Source organism: Ursus americanus, chromosome 4, assembly GCF_024610735.1.
Source record: "Ursus americanus isolate L20-20 chromosome 4, mUrsAme1.1.p, whole genome shotgun sequence".
In the NCBI taxonomy this organism is placed as follows: Eukaryota; Metazoa; Chordata; class Mammalia; order Carnivora; family Ursidae; genus Ursus; species Ursus americanus.
Genome location: NC_142130.1, coordinates 21044669 through 21059744, shown reverse-complemented (window position 1 = coordinate 21059744; position 15076 = coordinate 21044669). Strand labels below are relative to the sequence as shown.

The following is a 15076-nucleotide window of genomic DNA, read 5'->3' as shown; positions in this document are numbered from 1 at the left end:
ATGGGAAGCTGAGAAGTGGATGATTATCATTGGGCCTTTGTGTGGTCAGGATGTGCAGGGGGACATTTGGGTTCACCTGCAAGAGCCTGAGGCAGTCCTCAATGTCTTCCAGCTTATAAGGTACTGACATTCCCCTGACAATTATGAGGCTGATGCCCTAACTCAGGTATGAGTCCTTCAGTAGATAGAGCAGACCGAGGGCATAGGAAAAGCAGCCGCCGTTGTGCCCAGGTGGGATGGTGTATTGCTGCAGATGCCAGATTGCCCTTGAAGTACAGTGCTTTGTTAATGTAGGAACAGCATGTTCTCTGTGTTCCAAAACAATACCCAAGGCAATCGCCAAAGGAATCTGGGGCCATCCACTGCAGTTCCCAGCTTGTGAGAGATTGGCAAATTGATCATATTGGCCCCCGCTGTCAGGATGAGGGTTTTAAATATACCTTGGTTTATGTGAACACTGCATCTGGCCTAACCCAAGCTTTCCCCTGTTGCCATGCAAACTGGGCTGCCACCATGAGGGAATTAGAGAAGCTGAGTACCATGTGCAGATACCCTCAATCAACTAGACAGTGATCAGGGGTCACATGCCAAAGGTCATGATGTTTAAGACTGGGCAAAAGAACATGACATTGAATGGAGGTTCCATTGCCGCTATAACCTGCAAGTAGCAGGGTTGGTAGAAAAGAAAAATGAAATCTTAAAGCAGCAGATTTAATAGACAAAACCACCTTGGCCAGGTGGACTCAGGTACTGTCCCAGGCTTTGATACATTTGTATGATCAGCCAGTTGGGCCTCTTGTCCCATATGCCAGACTGGGGACCCCTGCTGAGTTATCCAGCATTGTAAAGGCGCAGATGGCATGGTAAATAGCCATTGTCCCAACTTTCACCATGGATCAACATTGCTATGCTGCTGAGAACACCAAGCCCCATCATGCCTGGAAAGGTGTCATCTACTGGAATTTGCAATGAGATGTCCCACCTGGATTGGTGAGTTAGTTCATAATGATGATTGTGACGATGACGAGCTATTCTGTCTCCACTGCGATCCTGTTGTTGAAACCTACTATGCCTGGAATGGAACATGTGCCGTTGAAAGAGGGGAAAAGGTGGGCGTCCTGGTCTGGCATATCCCACCCCTGGTCCATGCCCTCATGCCTAACAGTGCTGCCTCCCTAGCAATATGTATGGTGTGTACAACCAGGTCAAGCTCCCAAAGCTGCCAGCCTCCCTCTCCTCAAGGCTGGGTGGGGGGGTTCTGTTTTCCAATGATACAATCATTTGGCCACCTTCTTTGTTCCCTCTCTTGGCCTGGAGGACAGTACAGAAATGATAGCCGACAATGCCTGTCCTTACTGAACACTGAATGTCTCTAATGAGAAAAACTGTCCTCCAAAAATAGAATGGCCTTGGACGTTATTACTGCCTTGCCAGGAGGCACCTGTGCCATCATCCAAACAGAATGCTGTGTGTTCATACCTGATGTGTCTCTAATGTATCATTTTTATTAAATCACACGAGGGCACAAGTAAATGCCCTTAGTGATCCGACCCCCAGCCTAGGGGACTTAATAAATCAGTAGCTCGCAACATGGGGCTCTTGGTGGAAAAGTTAGCACTGATTTTGGGAATCATTATCTTAATCTGTGTTTTCTCTTTTATGTGCTTGTGTTATTGCCGTGGCATCTGCCTCCAGGGCAGCCAGAGGGCCACCAAAGGGCTACCTCCATGCGAGGGAAACTCCTTGCTGACTACTCAGGGCATGTTATGGAAGGGGGAATGTGAGATTGTAAGAGCTGGTCATGAAGGCCGGAGTACTGGGGAAGGAGATCAGGAGGATACGATTGCCGGCTAACCTGTGAGCTTGACGTAGGCCATCACAGTCCCCTGACCTTCTTCCCTGTCCTTGGAATGTAGCTTCTGCCTGCCTTCCTCACTCCAGAAAGCTGTCCCTAGGACACAGCTGTGAGATAGTCGTGTGGTGTTGAGACCATTGGATGGTTTAGGTGACTAAACCCAGTTAAGGCCTCTGCATAAACTCTTACGATTTGGTGGACAGGCACAGAGGTCGTCTTGCGTCTGCCTAAGATAAGCCTCATGTAAATTCCCTTGCATATTAAACTTGCCACTTACCAGTCTGGAGTAGTCTGCCTCTTTCTTCAGGCTCACCTTGCCCTGCATGTATAGGGACCAGTTTGCAAAGCAGCAGTTCTCTTTTGCAATAATATTGGAGTACATATTCTATAATAAGGTTAATTGAGCAAACTGGGTAGATGGCTAATTGCTAGGAACTACACTCTTTAATCCTATAATCCCCCCTTATTTAGGAATTTATCCTAAGTAATCCAGAAAGAAAAAAATAAATTGTAATTACTTGTTATACTGTTGATAATAAGCAAAACAGCGGAGAATCTAACAGAAATAGAATGGTTGAGAAGATTCCTCAGTTGTCCAGAGCATTAAATGATAATAATGCAGATTGTGAGCCAACATGAAGACATTGTAATTGGGCTTTTTTAATATATATAGAGAGAGTGCGTGCATGTAAGCGAGCATATGGGGAGAGGGGCAAAGGGAGAGGGAGAGAGAGAATCTTAAGCAGGCTCCATGCTCAGCTGGGAGCCCCACACAGGGCTTGATTTCACAACCCTGAGATCATGATCTGAGACGAAATCAAGAGTTGGATGCTTAACTGACTGAGTCACCCAGATGCTCCTTAACTGACATTTGAAGAATAGGTCCCAAGCTCTATACTGTGTCAGGGACAAAGAGATACAAACAAGAGTAATGTCTTACTCTGCTGGAGCCTCCACTCCAGGAGCTGTTACCAGAAGCAGCCCATTGCAGTGGTACAGGTGCAGGGAAGACATAGGAGGAAATAAATTTTCTGATCCTAAAAGAGCCAGGAGATTATGACCGAATATCTCTAAGTTAGGATCTGGCTCAGGTGAAAGGATCAACAGCACCGCTGGGCCTTGGTTGGACTGGGGTAGCTGGTTTCCCACCATCCCTGCAGGAGGGCCACCCAACCACTCAGCTTGCCATGGTCCGCTGGGTTTTGGGACTGGTCCATGGGGACTGCCCGTCCTCAGGAGAAACAGGTGGGGCCAGAAAAGGGGCCCACCTCCTCACCCTGGAGGCACATTGGTGGGGAACCTGGTACTAAACCATTCATAGACAAGCTGCTTCTGAGTCTGGGTTTGTACTCAGCTGAGCACCTCCCTTGCTGGTATGTATAAAGAGTTAGCACTTGACACAAGGGTTTATAAAAAGAAAGAAGAATAACAACTGCAAAAATAAATAAATAAAAGTCAGGGAAAGTTAAAGGAAAAAGGAAATATTTGAGATAGGCTATAAGATTTATCAGATGAATAAATTGGTAATATAGTTAATACATATCAAATGTTTATTACATGCCCATACTTTGCTAAGCACTTTTCATTATCCCATTAGTTCCTCTCCACACTATGTGATAGGTGCATGCACCCTTGTAAAAATGAGTAAACAGAGCTTAAGGCGGCTAGGTAACATGCTGAAGGTTGGTGGCAGAATCAGCACGTGAACCCATGTTGTCTGTCTTCTAAAATCCATATTCAGAATCACTGTACTTCACGGTGGCTTCCAATTGTGAGAAAAGTCTATCTATGGAGGTAGTAATACTTTAAGACCAAAGAAAATAGTTTTGTTGGAGTAAGAGGACTTTCTCTTGATTTCTTGATAGTGTTATTTTAACATTCGAGAATTCTTGCCAACAGCTAAAACATCTGTTGCTTATTATTTTGAGAGACCTGTCTCTGAGGGAGCTAGGTGCAGATATGCATAAATCCTCTCATCTGTCAGTATTTCTTTGTCCTCACCTAGGCAGTAAGATATGACAAGGTAGACCGTATAGGAAGCAGTATAGGAGAAATGGTATATGACTAGGAAAGTGGGTCACTTAGAGTGGAAACTTTTGATTCCCTTAGGTCAACGATGTAGACTTCTTTGTATCTATATGGTGGGAATTTCTACTCCATGTTTTATTATTTTGTGAAAATTTGAGGAATAGTGCAATTTCAACCACTTTTATGGGGGTTTATCTTTGTCAGGATAAAATTATACTGAGTGCCTTGTTCTAAAATTAAAAGCAGTACAAGTGCCCTCAGTCTTTGTCACGTTGCAGGCATTTGGTAATGCTAGTATGGTACTCACGGTGTGTCTGGGGTAATGAAACCTTGCCTGCCAACTCTCATCTGAGTCTTTATATTTTTATTTTTCTTATGGGGGGGTAGGGGGAGGGGCAGAGGAAGAGGGAGAGAAAGAGAATCTTGAGCAGGCTCCATGTCCTGTGCAGAGCCCGACGTGGTGCTCGATCTCACAACCCTGAGATCATGACCTAAGCTGAAACCAGGAGTTGGACACTTAACCGACTGAGCTACCCAGGCACCCCATCATCTGAGTCTTTTTAAAGAGCATCTGAATTTGGCATTCTCCAACACAGGAAGTCACTTATGACCCAGGAGGTGATGGAACATGACATCATCACATAGAGTCAAAGGAACAAAACTCATGCAATAAGAAGATTTGGTTGTGAAATCCATTCACTTTTCTGTTCATAGGTTTTGTTGAAAACTGTTAGTTGGCATTTTAGAGATGAAGAAAAATTAGTGTACTATGTACTTAGAAATTGGTATTCCATCTGGAACAGTCTTGCACGTAGGTGCTCAGTAAGTCCTTTCTTGAAAGAATGCATAAAAGAAGATGTGAAGATCTTTGTTTCCTCTTAATGCTACTATGCCATTCTTGTGTGAGAATATTAAGAGATGACATGCCAAATTTTCCTTTTCTGATGCTGCAATGTCAAAGGATTTTATATAACTCTCTTTACTCTTGAACTTGTTTCTTCTAGAAAGGCAAAAGAACTAGGATAGCTAAACCAATTTTGAAAAGGAAGAATAAAGTTAGAGATATCACACTACCCTATTTTAAGACTTACTATATAGCTACAGTAATCAAGTTAGTGGTATCAGTGGAGGGATAGACAAAGAGGTCAATGGCATGGAGTCCAGAAATCAACCCACACAAGTATGGTCAACTGATTTTTAGATAGGTACAAAAGCAATTTAATGAAGAGATAGTAGTCTTCAACAAATGATGCTGGAACAATTGGACATTTATAGGCAAAAAAAAAAAAGTCTTCATTTAAATCTTACACTTTTTTTTTCTTAAAGATTTTATTTATTTATTTGACAGAGAGAGACAGCCAGCGAGAGAGGGAACACAAGCAGGGGGAGTGGGAGAGGAAGAAGCAGGCTCCTAGCAGAGGAGCCTGATGTGGGGCTCGATCCCAGAACGCTGGGATCACGCCCTGAGCTGAAGGCAGACGCTTAACGACTGTGCCACCCAGGCGCCCCTAAATCTTACGCTTTATACAAAAATTAACTCAAGGTGAAAGATCAATCTAAATGTAAAAACTGAAACTTTTAGAAGAAAACATAGGAGAAAAATTTTCATGACCTAGGGTTAGGTGAAGAGTTCATAGACATGACATTAAAAAGCACAATGCATAAAACAAACAAAAAAATCAACAAATTAAACTTGATCAACATTTAAAACTTGTGTTCTGTAAATGGCCCTATTAAGAGAGAAAATATATGTGAATCATCTGACAAAAGACTTGAGTCCATAGTAGATAAAAAATTCTCTAAACTCAACACTAAGAAAGCAATCCACTTAGACAGTGGACAAAAGACAAACAGACACTTCACCAAAAAAGAAGTGTAGGTGGCAGATAAGCACAGGAAAAGATGTTCCACATCATTAACCATTAGGGTAGTGCAAATCAAAATCAAAATGAGATACCAAATCACACCTAATTGAATGGCTAAAATAAAAAAATAATGGTAATACCAGCTGATGGTGAGCATGTGGAGAAACTGGATCTCTCATACGTTGGGAGTGAGAATGTAAAATGATACTGCAATAAAGTAATTTCAATGACAACTAATGTTTGAATCATAAATAATGTCAAGCTGCTTTATATACTTCTCATGCTTTCAAAGTTAAAATAAGAAATGAGATCTCCATTCCATTACAGATCTGTCGTGGATGTATTTTCCAAGTTTAAGTTACAGTTGTAGCAGTGTGTTCATATCCTCAATGAAAGACAAAGGAAATTTCCGTATTTCAAGATCCATTTATGTTAGAGATAGTGACGCTGGTTGTCCAACATTGTGAATATAATTAATGCCCCTGAATTGTACACTTAAAAGTGGTCAAAATGGCAGTTTTTATTTGTATTTTACCACAATAAACAAATCCATTTAATTACATCTTTTAGAAGCTTCTACCTAACTTTCAATTAAAAGTGATTAATCTGAATGTAATGACATAGTAAAAGCAAGTGTCAAGAGAAAAGTCTAATGGAATTCTGCCTTCCAAAAGACAAATATGCTCAGCTAAAATCATACACTCGTGGATTGATTTTCAGTATTTAGTGGTAACTGTCCGTGTGAAAACACATTTTCAAAGATGAAATTGTAAAAGCTCATTACAAATCAGCCATTAAGAGATGAAGATTTTGATCAATTTCAATTCAAGGAAAAACTACTTTAGACCCCAGTTAAGTGAAATGTTATACCTCCATTCTTCTCATTAGTAGATCTGTATTACCAAAAAATGTACTCAATTATTACTATATTTTGAATTTTGTTAATAAACATTTTGTGAAAATTAGTTTTCTTTTGTAATATAAGTACCTATATAATATCCTCAATTTTGCCTCTTGGCCCACAAAGCCTAAAATATTTACTGTCTGGTCCTTTACAGAAAATTTTGCCAACCCCTAGCTTAGAGCATTGATTTTTTTCAAAAAACTTTTTCTTCTTTTCTAATATATGATTTTAAAGAGTTCACAATCTCATTCTGTGTTCTGCTTTAGCCTTATCCCACAAACTTTGATGTGCTAGAATTCTTACCATTTAGTTCAGAATGTTTGCTAATTTCCATTTGACATCTTTAACTCATGTTATTTATAAGTGTGTTGCATAATTTTTTAAAAAGATTATTCATTTGAGAGAGTGAGCACGGGGGGGGGGGGGCGAAGGGCAGAGGGAGAGGGAGAGAGAGAATCCTCAAGCCAACTCCCTGCCAAGCATGGAGCCTGACAGGGCTTGATCCCAGGACCCCGAGATCATGACCTGAGCAGAAATCAAGAGCCAAACGCCCAAACGACTGAGCCACCCAGGCACCCCCTCATAATTTCTAAATTTTTGGAGATTTTCTTGTTATCTTTGTTACTGAATTTGAATTGAATTCCTAAGTGATCAGGGTATATATACCATGTGATGTCAGTCTTTTGAAATTTGTTGAGGTTTGCTTTAAGGCCCAGCATATAGTCCATTTTGGCAGATATCCAATGTGTACTTGAGTGGTATTATTTTAACTTTTGTCTTCTTCTGAAGCTTTGGATATCCAAATAAGGCTGGTTCTTACAACATTCTTTACCTACTCTGTACGTATTCCCAGTTTCTACTTCCTTATAGTAAGTATGTTTGTATTTTTACTGTATTTTTCTCCATTCTTAACCCATTGGTTTTCTTCTTGCGGTTACAGGCAGCTTTTAGGTTCAAAAACCAAACAAAAACAAAAAACAAAAAACCTTCCTTTGTTGTGTACTTGACTCTCAGCAGCCGTTTTAGTTCATTATTACATACCACAGTCCCTAACCATGAATAAGTGTTCACCTTATACCTAAGGACTTTATGTAAGAATTAATTCTTGGTATTGACTCCTTTGTCGTGTTGTGTTCTTATTCTCTTGAAACTGGTCTACCTTGCCTTTGTCAAAAGGACAAGAATGTGTTTCCCAGTTGCCAAGCCTGTGTACTTTCCGGATACTAAGCAGTACCTTATCTTATCTGAAGATGCATAACTCTGTTGTGAACTAGAGCTATTGTATTTGAAGAGAGCCGCCTAGACATCCAGGTACCTCCATGGACAAATTCATTTCCGCTAATATTTGAGTGGCCTCTGTTCTGTGCGGAAATGAGATGGTGCATAAAAACAGAGACTCTGCCTTGCGTAAGACACAGTGTGGAAGGTGCTGCACCACTTAACTTTTTCTTGATTTAAGGATCTATTCTTTCTTGCTGTTTCATTGTCATTACTGGAAATCTTTGTGATAGTGTGAGAAAAGGATAACGTACTTATTACCCTTATCCTAGGAAAACAATGCCTCTGCTTCCACAACAGGAAGGGATAAACTTTGAATTACTTTTAGAGTAAACAAGGGTAGAGGTGTTCAGATCCTTGGCCAACCCTCTAATGCCTCAGTTAGCCTTTGAGTGATATGCCTTTTGTTAATGTGATTAATTGGTATTTATAAGCTTGATGGTAAATATGGTTAACTCTGTATTTCAATTCATGAGACCCTGTGCTTCATGCTGCAGACATCTGGGTACTGGAGCTCTTTAGCTGTGCAGCCAGGGTGAGAGCCCCTGTTCTGCTGTCCCTGTTGCTGATAAGGGCGAGAGCGGGGAGACGTGTGTACATACTGCCTCTTCTGCCTGACAGAGCTCTTTAATTGGGGGGTGATTGTGAAGTATTTGTCATAGAGAATGGTCAATAGAATTTGCAATTAGTAGTGAAATGATTGACTCTGAGTCCACATTGAGAAATGAAAGATAAAACCTTTTGGTGATAGAAACGTAAGTTTTAGAATGTACAACACAAAGAGTGAACTATGTATTTTATATAATGTAAACTGTGGATTTTAATCAATAGTAACATATCAATATTGGCTCATCAACTGTAACAAATGTCCCACCCTAATGCAAGATGTCACTAATAGGGGAAACAGATGGGGAAGAGATGGGGAGATGAGGAGGTATGTGGGAGCTCTCTACTTTTTGTTCAATTTTTCTGAACCTAAAAGTGCTCAAGAGTTTAGAAGTTTCAAGTAACTGGTTGAATGTTCCTTAAGCAAGTTCATATCATACAAGTTCTTGTTTAACCCTGACCCTTGGGATTTCGCAGGACGAATCTGGTTTGCAGTTCGAGCTGTTATGTCAGGTAGATTGCCCCTCTGTTTTTCTGATGTTCATTAACTGGGTTTTGCCTCCCCTCTCTCTCTGTTGAAACAGTTGGATTGCCAAGATGCCTTGGAAACAGCAGCCCGAGCTGAGGGCCTTTCCCTGGATGCCTCCATGCATTCTCAGCTCAGAATCCTGGATGAGGAACATCCCAAGGGAAAGTACCATCATAGCTTAAGTGCTCTGAAACCTATCCGGACCACTTCCAAGTAAGAGGCTCTGCCGGCTAATGACTTGTCTGTGAAGCACCAAAAGCATTTTTGAAAATTCGGGCTAAGATTAGATGATTTGGGAAGATCCGTTTTTAGTCAGGAGCTCTGGTTACAAAACAGTGCTGGCTAGCCTCTCTGTGTACATTTACAATTTTGTGCTTTGGGTTTTCTCTCCTTAGACATCAGCACCCAGTGGACAATGCTGGGCTCTTTTCCTGCATGACTTTTTCTTGGCTTTCTCCTCTGGCCCGCATGGCCCACAGGAAGGGGGAGCTCTCAATGGAGGACGTGTGGTCTTTGTCCAAGTACGAGTCTTCCGATGTGAACTGCAGAAGGTAGGCTTCTCTGGTCCACCCTCATCTCCCATATACTGGGTGCATAGGGCCTGAGCTAGGAGGGGGGATCCAGCAGGGTGACGCCCTCAGCTCTGTGTTCTTTTAGGATCTGTGCTGTCCTGTGGAGGGAGGGTAGCCTGGGGATGACTTTCTCTTTGCTCTTCTGCTTTATCTCCTATTTCACCTTTAATCCTGTTTTAACCACGGGCTTTCTCTCTCTCTCTCAGCCCCGCTTCTCTTCCTGAGTCTACAGGGGAATTATGTTGCTGCCTTGTGACAGAATACATTTTTGTGGTAGCTGATTATCATGATTAAAATCTAGTTCGCACCTTTACATATGACCACAGGATTCTTCAGAAAGGGTTGGGGGCCCTTGAGAAAGGAAGTTCTTAGCCAGAAACGAATTCTATTCAGGGATAATTTTTCTGGGTGGAAGGAAGGACTTTGGTTCTCATCATTTTCCGTATCCCGAGAGGCTCCCTATACAGGGTAGATATGAATTTGCCCAGAAAGGGTATTTTTTTCCCAGAAGGTGAAGTCCATGTACATAGCTTAAAGAAGAGGCTCGTGGGAGTGGTGTCAAAGCCTGGAGACAGAAAGCAATGGCAGGAGGGAATGTAGGGTGTCTGTTCACCTGGGTGGACGTGTAACAGAGGACATGTGCCCTTGTTAAGACTAGAGAGACTGTGGCAAGAAGAGCTGAATGAAGTTGGGCCAGACGCTGCTTCCCTCCGAAGGGTTGTGTGGATCTTCTGCCGCACCAGGCTCATCCTCTCCATCGTGTGCCTGATGATCACGCAGCTGGCTGGCTTCAGTGGACCAGTAAGTTCTAACCATCCTTTCTGACAGTCTCCAGGGACCCGGCCATGGCCAGCTCTAACACTCTTGTTCTGTTGCAGGGGTTGTGCTCACCATTGGGCTAGTTAGCAGCCTTAGAGATGCCTCTAGGTTGGTTGAAAGGGAGCAATTGATTTTGGCGTGAATGGTGGCTTGTCGGCCGCTGGAAGGATGAGGGGCCGTGTTGCCAGAGAAGAGCCGGAACCGGCTCGCTTTCCTGGGGCGGGTGAAGACGAGTGATTCTGGCTCCGCGCAGGACGGTGCTTTTTTGCTGTGTGTTGACATGAAACGACAGTCTTGGTTTGGGGAGAGGTGTCTCGCGGTGCTGTGAGTGGGCGAGAGCAGTGTGGTGTGGCGTAGGCCACTGAGCTAGTGCTGGTGACGCACCGCACGCCTGGAGGCAGAGTTGTCACGTGTTCGGCGGTTCTGTGGCAAATGAGCCCGAAGAAACCCGAGGAGTGTGAGGGTTTTTTTAGAGTCCAACCTGGAGTCTATTTTAAGTTTTTGGTTTATAGTGTAAATGGTGTGGCAGGTGTCGGGGTGGCAGCCGTGGTCTTTTCCTAGTGTGTACTGAAGGAGAGTAGGTAAGAGAGTGATGTTCACACTGTTTTCTGGACACCTGTTTCTTACACCTGCTGTGCTGCCTGACACTTGAGACTTTGATTAAATCTATTCTCTGCATATTTGCCTTGAGGCATCGGAGCAGTAGTACTACTTATACTGTGCATTTTCCGTGTGTGGGTAAGCTGGAGGTTCATGGTTTTGGTAAGTATATGCCTAAGATGCATGGTGATTAGGTAAAACTAATTTGCAGTTTTTCTGTTTTATTTTTGTTGTTGTTGTTTGTTTGTTTGTTTTTTTAAATGTTTGATGCCTTTTTAAAAGTTCTGATCTCTTTTCTGAAGCAGAGAACACTACTTTTCTGGTATTAGGTTTCTATTTTAATTGACCAACTAACACACTTTTGTATAAGTTTTAAGTAAGAGAGACCATGTAAGTGAATATTATGTTACTGACCAAAATGGCAAACATTTTCATAGGACCAGCTTCCCCCAAGAAGAGCTTCTGTCATTGTTTCACTACAGGGCTGGTGGCAGCTCTGGATCTTCTGTAGACTTCGTTGAGCTGGGTAGTACAGTATATAGGCTTTCTTGATTCCATTTGGCCAGCGTAAGAAGTTCATTGGCTCCCCCCATGAAAAAAAAAAGAAAAGAAAAGAAAAACCAACAAAAAATAAAATAAAAACCAAAAGTAAAAAAAAGGGAAGAAATACCATAGATTCTTGAGATTTTAATTTTTTATGTGGGAGAACAAAGCTCCCTGTGCATGTTCAGTTTGGTCACTCCCTTGAGCATCTGCATATCCCTTTCTCTCTCTCTCAAGGTACAGCATCCTGGAATGCTAACTCTAGCAAACTCTTCTAGATGCCAGGGAACACCGAGAGCCTTCCTTTCACAGGAAAACAGCAGCATGCTTTTCCTTCTCTCTACCTTCTTGGGGAAGAGCAACTTAAGGCCTGTGTTATTTCATAAGATTCCATCCTAGAACAATTGAGAAAGCAATGGTCCCATCCATAGTCTCTCTAAATGAAAAAAAGATTTAAAACTATAAGTAAAGCAAACTTATTTTTTTGGAGTACCAATTCTAATAAATTTCTTTTTAATTGGGCATTGAAGAATCAGCCTGGTTTTGAGATTAGTGCTAGCAATGAGCATACCTTCTGTTCTGTGGATTTAAATCCTTTCAAGGAACATTCATTTTAGATTTTTGCACATTTTCTAATACGACACAATTTCCAAACTGGCTTAGTCTGTTCTTACAGAAATGTGTGTAAGAACCGACTCCCCAAATATGGGGATATTTCTTTTCTCCCCTCAGGCATTGCTGAACCTTGGTAGCCATATGCAGAATATACGAAACAACCTAGTTCGTGTGTATGTATGTTTTTTTAACTGGCCGGACATCTATACATCAGGACGATCCAAGGTTTCAGTGATGCCAGTGGACCAGAGCTCTGTGCAGAGTGTCCAGAGGTCACAATAGTGTTAACGGAGTACCAGAAAGAATAAGGGTATGGTCCTGACCTAAGATGAGTGGCCAGACTTGCTAAAGTTACAGAGATGATATGTGGCCTTCTTGGATTTGAACAGTTTAAAAAGACCAGGCCTGACCTATGATTTTTGTGTAAAGAATTAGCATCCACCCTGTAGAGCTGCAAGAGAAGGCTACCTCCTGCAGTGCTGTATCTTGGTGAATGCTAACTCTGCTCAAGGGCCTTTTGGGGGAAAGGGCAGTGAATAGCCTCTAGAGAGGTAAGTTTCCCACCCTCCCAACCTCTCCCCAGCTGCAGCTTGCTTGATGCTGTCAGGATCTGGTTTTGGGGGGAGTCTCTCTGTAGTAGAACCAGTGACAGAAGCTGTTCTTTAGAATTTTCAGGATGGCTGTATTCTGCGGTCAGAATGAGAGAGTCAAGCTGGGCAGAATCTCTCGCCAAGAGTTCAGGTAAGGTAATGTTTATTCACTGGGAATGCTTCCACAGCCAGACAGCTATGCTGACAATCTCTCGAGTTTTCTCCCAGTTTGTTTACGTTTAAATGATAAGTTTGTAACTTTTTAAAACTAAGTTTTGGTTGGATTTTTTCATGAAAACCTTTTTTTTCTTTATCCCATACATACAAAATGGTTTGAAATGTAATTGTTTTTTTAAGAACCCTATGTGTTGGAAATTCTTTAATCTGCTGTTTCCTCTTTTCCCCCCCTCCGAAAGTTTTACATAATGTAAGCTTCATTATGTCTTTTACCTTCCCCTGGCTCCCCTCCGGGAGGTACTAATGCTATTACCCAGTGCTGAAAAATGGCACTGTAAAGGTATGGGAAGGAAGGAACCCCAAACTACAACCTGCTGTCCTTTCACGCCTTCCTCTGGAGACTGTTCCATCGGTGCCGAGGTGTGCGAGAAAATGCTTTACGGCACTGCCATCTTACTGAGTTGCTTCACGTGAGGAAAAAAGGGGTTTTGACCCTGCCACTCAGTGACTCAGTTCCACATTTTGGATTGCATACTGGAAAAGAAGCCAATCTTCTTGCTAGTAAACCAACAACCCAGCTGTATGCAGTGGTGACCCAAACAATGGATATAAACCTAAAAATCTGAGGGAGGGGAGAGGTGGAATACAATAGTTCTTGGGATCTGAAATCTCCTATTTATTTGATCAGGTTACTTACTGACACTTGACAGAAATCTGATTGGTGGGGATCTCTTAGGATCTAGTGGACATCTGGTATTAATTTCCTTTCAGGAAAAATGAGCAATGCTAGTTAACCCAGAGAGCGTCTGGGTTCTGGAATTCAACCTTAGCCGCCTCAGGACAATTGTGTCTGGCCTCCATTTTTGTCTGTCATTCAGAGCTGGCTTCCATCTACAAGTACCCTGTGCTATAAGGATCCAGGGTAGTTGGGTGGATGGGTTTCTCGTTCTTTTTTTTTTTTTTTTTTTTTCCTTCCTTCAGGGTGGGGGATCGGTTTGACTTTCTTTTATTGCGGTTTTTTATCTCATTTTCGGCAAGATCAATTTTAGCTGCAAGGACTTGAAAAAAAGACTCTGAAGGATGCCGCCCTGTTTTTCCTTGAGGCCTAGATTTTTGTATTCTGTCCTGAACAGAAGTCATCCGTCACAGCCTGCTGAACCAGTAGCACCCAGGGATTTTTAAGCAGAGTTCCCTCTTTGGGGGAGTTTTTAGTTTTGTTTTGTTTTGTTTTTTTTTAATTCTCTTTCCTTAGCAGCAAGGTCTTATTCCTGGAGAATCCACTCCATTGCAGACTCACTGCAGCTTCGAGAGCCTTAATCGATTAAGTGCTGTCAGCTTGATGTACTGCTCCGGACTCTGGAAACAGCTGTGGGTTCTATTCTGTATTTCCACTGTGTGTAGCTAAAACAACAGTCGGAGGCCAGATGACCTGTTAGATGGCTAGCCTTGTAAAAACTCGACTCTGTATGTTCCCATGTATGTTACCGCAATGCTCCTTCTGTTGTACAGTGTCTGTGAGATGCTCTTTGAAGATGGTACTTTTATTTTTTTTTTTCATTTTCAATAAAAGTACATTACCTCCCACTTCCTGGTATTTAATCCTGTTGCTGAATGTGCCTTGTGTGAGTGTGTGCTCCGGCGTTGCAGGACCTCAGAGCTGGAGGTGGCACTCGGTGGTTCTTGGGGGCTGGCTGCCTTCCTCACTGCAGGTGGTGTTAGACATATGCTACCTGAGGTAACATGTTTTTGTTTTTGGGAGGGAGTGGGGAGTGGGGAGGGCCCACGGGAGGGTTTCTGGATTTTGGATAGTCTGCTTTGTTTGCTCTCTTCTGTACTATTAAACTGCCGATGTTTATTTTCAGGAATGTTTTGCAAATGCACTTCTCACTCTTCCCCAGTCCAACTGTAGGTACACTGTTCCTTTTTATCAAATAAGCACGTTTGAAACGATCCAAAAAAAAAAAAAAAGGTCTTAATTTCATTTAAAGACATGTATCAATGTGTGGAGATACTGGAATAAGGTCAAATATATACTTTTTAATGATCGTGTGTTTAGAATTAATTTCAGCTCATGGACAGGTTTATGTTACATTAG

The 15076-nt window shown here is 42.2% G+C and overlaps 1 protein-coding gene across 6 annotated transcripts in view; it reads left to right on the top strand.

The window, feature by feature from the left end:
- Nucleotides 1–15076, top strand: part of ABCC5 (ATP binding cassette subfamily C member 5) — a 171674-nt gene that overhangs the window by 102608 nt on the left and 53990 nt on the right. For 3 of the 6 annotated variants that reach the window (XM_045776643.2, XM_045776644.2, XM_045776649.2), the window contains 3 exons: nucleotides 9121–9278; nucleotides 9461–9616; nucleotides 10291–10438. In XM_045776643.2, coding sequence (XP_045632599.1) covers nucleotides 9121–9278; nucleotides 9461–9616; nucleotides 10291–10438 — 462 coding nt within the window. Of the gene's footprint in view, nucleotides 1–9120; nucleotides 9279–9460; nucleotides 9617–10290; nucleotides 10439–12880; nucleotides 14566–15076 lie in introns of those variants that run through there. The other 3 variants (XM_045776652.2, XM_045776651.2, XM_045776650.2) reach the window with 3 other exon arrangements.